The sequence below is a fragment of the Microtus ochrogaster genome, chromosome 5 (assembly GCF_000317375.1).
Source record: "Microtus ochrogaster isolate Prairie Vole_2 chromosome 5, MicOch1.0, whole genome shotgun sequence".
Classification (NCBI taxonomy): domain Eukaryota; kingdom Metazoa; phylum Chordata; class Mammalia; order Rodentia; family Cricetidae; genus Microtus; species Microtus ochrogaster.
In genome coordinates, this window is record NC_022012.1 from 14,684,644 (window position 1) to 14,691,491 (window position 6,848).

The window sequence follows — 6,848 nt, forward strand, 5'->3', positions numbered from 1 at the left end:
AGATCCGCCTGCCTCTGCCTCCCGAGTGCTGGGATTAAAGGCGTGCGCCACCACCGCCCGGCTCAGAGATCTTTTTTGTCTGAATCTCTTATTGTGTATCTGTAATCGTTTTCTAACCAGGAGAGTTTGGTTTTGCAGGCATGGCTAGCAATAATGCTGCAGCTTTGTCTGTTGGCTCCACCCTGTCCAATATGGTAGAGGTGTGTTCACTGCCTCTGCGAGCCATGCTTCAGGGACACAGAGGGTCTGTATCACCATTAGGCAACTAGCCCTCTGCTCAGAAACCCCATTTAAATGCTCTGTAGCAGGACCTCCCAGAAGAGCCAGAGCCATTGGTGCCACCAGTATGAACCAGCAAGCTGTCTCTGAGAAAAGCTGCACCTCTGCTTACAGCCAGCAAACAGAGCCTATCTGAAAAATTGTGGCTACCACAAGCTCCAATTGACTCCCATTTTTGTGGGTCTAGAAGTACTTTTTACAAGCTTTCTTAGGCTTTATGTGGAAGAACATTGCCAAATGTTAGACACCATTATGTAAAGAGACAGGGATTGCACTTTCATTTCCTGGCTGCCCAGATAAGAATAATCACACAAAAACTATATTAATTACAACACTCTTTAACCAATGGCTCAGGCATATTCCTAGCTATCTCTTATATCTTAAACTAACCCATTTCTATTCATCTGTATAAAACCACAAGGCTGGCGACTTTCTTGTTCAGCAGCTACATGGTGTCTCCTCACCTCTGCCTACTCTCTCTTTCTCTGTTCAAATTTCCTGTCTGTCTTTACTCTGCTAAGCCTTTGGTCAAAACAGCTTTATTCATCAATCAATAAAAGCAACACATATACAGAAGGACATCCCACATCAGTAGACCAGGCTAGCCTCAAACTCATGGAGATCCACCTGCCTCTGCCTCCCAACTACTGGGATTATAGGCATGCACCACCACTGTCTGGCTTTATTTTTAGCTTTTTAAGAGTTTTCCACACTTGAGTCAGGTGGTGGTGACCCATGCCTTTAATCCCAGCACTTGGGAAGCAGGGCCAGGAGGATCTCTAAGTTTGAGGTTAGCTTGGTCTACAGAGATAGCCAGGGCCACACAGAGAAACTTTATCTTGAAAAAAATCAGAGAGAGAAAGATTGATTGATTGATTCTCCACGTTGATTGATTGATTGATTGATTGATTGATTGATTGATTGATTGATTCTCCACACTGATTCCCGTAGTGGCTGTACCAGTTTGCAGTCCCATCAACAATGAAGGAAGGTTCCTTTTCCCCACATTCTATTCATCATTTGTTGTTGGTTGAACTTTGCCATCAAAGTTGTTCTGATTTTCTTTTCCCCAGTTGCTAGGGATAATAAACATTTTATTTTATTTTATTTATTTGTTTTTCTTTTGAGAACTTTTCAGGTCCCAGGCTCATATTTTGAATGGGTCATTTGTTGCTTGTTTTGTTTTCTTTCTTTCTTTATTTTTTCTTTTTCTTTTCTTTCTTTCTTTCTTTCTTTTTTTTTTTTTTTGCTCTTTATATATTCAGGGAATTAATCCTATGTCAGACGTACAGTGGGCAAAGATTCTTTCCCTTTCTGTAGGCTCCATCTTTACACAGCTGATTGTTTCTTTAGCTGCACAGAAGTCTTTCAGCTTTGGTAATTGTTAAGGTTAATTCCTGGGCAGATGGAGTACTGCTCAGGAGGTCCTTCCCTACACCTCATCATTAGGGTAATGCCTGTGTTTTCTCCTGGGCAGATGGAGCACTGCTCAGGAGGTCCTTCCCTACACCTGCATCATTAGGGTAATGCCTGTGTTTTCTCCTAGCAGTCTCATTATCTCAGGTTTCAGGTTTAGGTCTTTGATCCATTCGGAGTTAGTTTTTGTGCAAGGTGGTAGATACGGGTCTAATTTTGTGCTTCTACATGTGCACATTAAATTTTCCCAGCACCACGTGTTGAAGATGTCTCTTTCTTCAGCTTATGTTTATCTATCATTGTCAAATATTAAGTGGCTGAAGTTATGTGCGCTCATATTTGGATCTTTGATTTCCCCCCATTGATCTACATGTCTTTTTTTCAATATAATTTATTTATTTTTATTTTGTGTACATTGGTGTTTTGCCTGCAGGTATGCCTGATGAGGACATTAGATCTCCTGGAACAGGAATTATAGATGGCTGTGAGCAGCCATGTGGGTGCTGGGTTTGAATCTAGGTCCTTAGGAAGAGCAGCCAGTGCTCTTAACTGCTGAGCCATCTCTGGGCCTACTGCACGTCTGTTTTTGTGCCAGTACCCTATTGTTTTTATGACTGTTGACTCTGTAATATATCTTAAGATCTAGAATAGTAACCCTTTCAGTGTTCTTCTTCAGGATTGTTTGACTATCTGGGATCTTTGGTGGTTCCATATAAATTTTTAGATAGTTTTCCCTTCTATTTCTGTGAAGAATGAGAAGGGGATTTATCAGTTTTTGAGACAGGATCTTGATACATAGGTCCAGTTGGCTTGGAACTTGTAGGAATTTTTCTGCCTCAACCTCCCGAGTGTGTAGGCTACTACCTCTGTTTGCTTCTATCACAAAAACCTCCACTTTATATGCCAGACATCTAATTGAAGGGATTCTGCCAGCCAAGAATGTCTATATTCTAATGGTGTGGGAGTCCCCTCTGTGTGCTGTCATTACCATTAATGAATAAAGAAACTTAGGTAGGCAGGGAAGACAGAACTGAATGCTGGGAGAAAAAAGGGTGGAGCCAGAGGGATGCCATGGATCCTACGCTGGAGATAGACATGCTGGACTTTTGCTGGTAGGCCACGACCTCGTGGTGATACACAGATTAATGGAAATGGGTTAAATTAATATGTAAGAGTTAGCCAATAAGAAGTTAGAGCTAATGAGCCAAGCAGCATTTTAATTAATACAGTTTCTGTGTGATTATTTCAGTTCTGGGCAGCTGGGACAAACAAGCGGTTCCTTGCAACATTCTAGTTATAAATATAGGAAGTAGGAAAATAGCCACAGGATTGGCCTGCTCTTCAGTTAGTCCATCTGTGAGCTAAGACTTGTTAAAGGTAAACTGGGGCCTGGCAGTATAGCTCAGCAATAGAGTGCCTGCCTAGCATGGACAGGACTGTGAGTATTATATCGAAAAATAGCAGCAACAACAAACAAACACCATTTAACGGGGCACCACAAAATTATAAAGTTTAGGTGGGTATGTCAGTCCTTGAAAGGCGAGGGAGGTGTGGATCTCTGCGAGTCTGAGGCTAGCCTGGTCTACATCTCAAATTTTAGGTTAGTCTTTTTTTTAATATAATTTTTAAAAGGGTATCTATTTTTTTAATATTTATTTATTATGTATACAATATTCTGTCTGTGTGCATGCCTGCAGGCCAGAAGAGGGCACCAGACCCCATTACAGATGGTTGTGAGCCACCATGTGGTTGCTGGGAATTGAACTCAGGACCTTTGGAAGAGCAGGCAATGCTCTTAACCTCTGAGCCATCTCTCCAGCCCCCCTAGGTTAGTCGTAAACAACCAACAAAGCAAACCTCCTTTAGAAATATTAACTTCAGCTATGTGTGGTGTGCATGTTTGTAATTCTAACACTTGGGATGTGGAAACAGGAGGGTCAGGAGTTTAAAGTTATTCGTAGTCTTATTTCAAGCTCAAGGTCAACCTTGCTACTAAGATTTTGTCTCAAAAAAAAAAAAATCCTGACTTCTCAGAAGTGATCAGTAGTACTTGTGGAAGTCACAAATATGTTGTACAGTACAAGTTGTAGCTGTACTTCTTATCCTGTTGAGACACAAATAGCAACCACAGGAGATGAAAGCCAGGCATGGCTGCACATACCTTTAGTCCCAGCTCTTGGAAAACTGAGGCAGGAGAATCTCTAGTTCAGCCTTAGACAACAAAACAAGACAGAAGATCCAAACTTTGCAACACTTCCTGCATTCGTTGGAACAGTTACTTGCAGTGTCTAAACCTGTTTCTCCATTAGGTCTACTGTGAAGGGCTGGTAGGGTAATTAAATAGGTTTATATAGGACCAGCAAGATGATTCAGCAGGCAAAGGCATTTGCCCCAAGCCAGATGACCCCAAGTCCCCCAAATCCATATAAGTAGAAGGAAAGAAACAACTAAATTATTCTCTGACCTCCACATGTGCAAGGTGGACACGCCTCTATACACGAAATAAATTCTAATTAGTTTTAAAAAGTAATAGTCAACTGGTTTATATAAATATATATTGCATATCCATACATTAGTCTTCAGTAAATGACAGAGTTGTTAGTAATACTCCTATTACAAGGTACACTGTCTATAGTAGCTTTCACTTACCTCGTATGTGGAAAGTGAGCTTATGTATGGTAATGAACTATTGCTTCTTGATGATTGGTAGGAACAGGCTCCTAATAGCCCCAAATAAAGTGTAGAGTTTCACCATCCCTTGAGATGCCTAAGTGAGGTGGCCTTAGAATGCAAAAGGAACATCTGGGCAATTCCACCTTCGGGATGCCAACTCCTGATGTGTTCCATGACTAGACCTGTTTTTCCTTTTCAGAGGATCTAATCTAAGTCCCCTGAACAATAAAGATTCCTATGATCCAGGCCTGGACAGTCACACTGCCCTGCTGAGTTTACTTTAGGGCCACTTCAAAGGTTAGTGAATGGTCGTGTTAAGTTTCTGTCACTGGTATAAAATACCTGGCACTGGCGCTGGAGCTGGGATCTGCTGGTAGATCAGTTGCCCAGCATGCCCAAGACCCTGGATTCATCCAGCACCCTCCAAGCCAGGTATGGTGGTTCACACCTGTAATTCCATCACTTGAGAGGTACGGTAGGAAGATTAGGAATTCAAGTTGATTGATATGATCCCTGGCTACATATCAAGCTTAAGGCCAGCCTAGACTACATGAGACCTTGTCTCAGAACAGAGAAAAACTTGACACCAGCATCGTATAAGGAAAAGAGTTTATTGCTCTGGCTTTCAGAGGCTTTGGTCCAGGTTTACTTGGCCCTGTTTCTGAGCCCTTGGTAAGGCAGAAGGTCATGATGGGAAAGGTACTGTGAGAGCTACTCACCCCATGGCAGACAGGAAGCAGAAACACAACATGAGCTACCGTACAGAAAACAGCATCTTTTCTTCGGGAACACATCCTCAGTGGCCTACTTCCTCTGTCTAGGTCCCACACTATAAATTCTGCTACCTTGTAATAGCCCATTAAGTTATGTGGCCCATAACTTAATCAATTGTTTAATCAGTTGGTGATGGATCTCTCATGATTCAGTCGCCTACCAAAGGAGGTACACACTGTTGTATTACTAATCTGTCAACACATGAATTTGTGAGATCATTTTGATACCCAAACCATGACAGTGCAGATTCTAAGTCTGGCTCTTGGTGTGTGTGTTTTGATAAGTACTATATAATCCTCATGAGATATATTACTATGGGAAAATAAGGTGTCACCTCTCCGACTTGAAGTTCTCTTCCCTATAAAATGAGACATTTTCCTAGTGGGTAGCATGGTTCATCCGCTTGTTTCCAGTTCTAGGTGACACAGGACCACTCTGGCGTCATGTTTGTGTATATGGGTGAGTTTTCTCAGGTGTGCAGGATTACATGGGTTTCGTATTAGGGCTGTGTACTGGTTATTGTTCATAATCAACAGGTTCTAACATCACCTAGGGGGCAGATCTCTGGGCACACACTGTCTAGATTAGGGCGGCCTCTGAGAAGGTCTGTGAGACTTACCTTGATTGGGTTAATTTATGGGGGAAGACCCATCGGAACATTGGCAAGGATCCTGGGCTGTCTGTAATGGACAGTGAGCCGAGCAATGCATTCATTGCTTTTCTGCTTCCTGATTGTGGCTGTGATGTGAGCAGCTGCTTGAAGCTCCTTTCCTTTCCCACCGTGATGGACTGGGCCCTGGAGCTGTGAGCCAGGATCAGCATCTCCTCCTTCAGTTCACTTTGTCAGAGGATTCTACCACAGCCACAGGAGAGGAGACTACAGCAGACAGGATGATGTCAAGGATGTCAAGGCGTACAAGAATTTAAGGCCGCTCTGCGTCCTCATGTCTTCTGTCTTTTTCCAGGAACTCTTTGTCAGGGACTCGGACTCTGTTCTTGAAGAAAAGATAAAGGTAGAGAAGATGGTGGCTGATTGTCTGACCAATTGTTACCAGGTATGTAGGTCTGTGTCTCACCCCACCTTGTCGTCCCCCCTTCTTCAGGGTGGGCTTACGTCCAGAGTCTAAAACAAGTAGAAGCCCCCTCAAGAGCTGAGTACCTGGCTGAATTTCTGAGAGAGTGGGGACTCTGATATGGTTGATGTAATACTTAAAACTCATTCCAGATTTCAATAATTACTAATTAATCTTTGCACATTAATTAGGTCCAGTTCAGTTATTCTGACAGATGATAAGGAAGATCTAGTGTCCTTTTTTGGAGTATTTGTCTATTACTGTTAAGGTAATATATGTAGTGTGCTGAGAAATAATATTTAAGAAAAAAAAGAAATATATTTTAAGAAATTGAGAGAAGGGCTTCTAGTCTGATTGTGGCGAGGTCTGTTCACCTGTCAGAAAGGTCATTAATTGTAAATATCTGGAGCAGATCAACAAGTTGAGCGTAGATGTGGGCAAGAGTATTGGGGCCACCAAGTCCTGGGGCAGTCAATGGATGCTCTCAGATCCGTGTGGATATTAGGTCTCGCTTCACTGTAGAGAACATTGGTGCACATGTTATTGTTTACTCAATATCTCTCTCACTTTCTCTTTCTCTCTCTCTTAATCTGTGTGTGTGTGTGTGTGTGTGTGTGTGTGTGTGTGTGTGTG

At 42.4% G+C, this 6,848-nt stretch overlaps 1 protein-coding gene across 1 annotated transcript in view; it reads left to right on the top strand.

Moving 5' to 3' along the window:
- Positions 1-6,848, top strand: part of LOC101989916 (zinc finger protein OZF-like) — an 18,238-nt gene that overhangs the window by 2,919 nt on the left and 8,471 nt on the right. The window contains exon 2 of the mRNA XM_005346854.3: positions 6,108-6,197. Coding sequence (XP_005346911.1) covers positions 6,165-6,197 — 33 coding nt within the window. The 5' untranslated portion in view covers positions 6,108-6,164. The remainder of the gene's footprint in view (positions 1-6,107; positions 6,198-6,848) is intronic.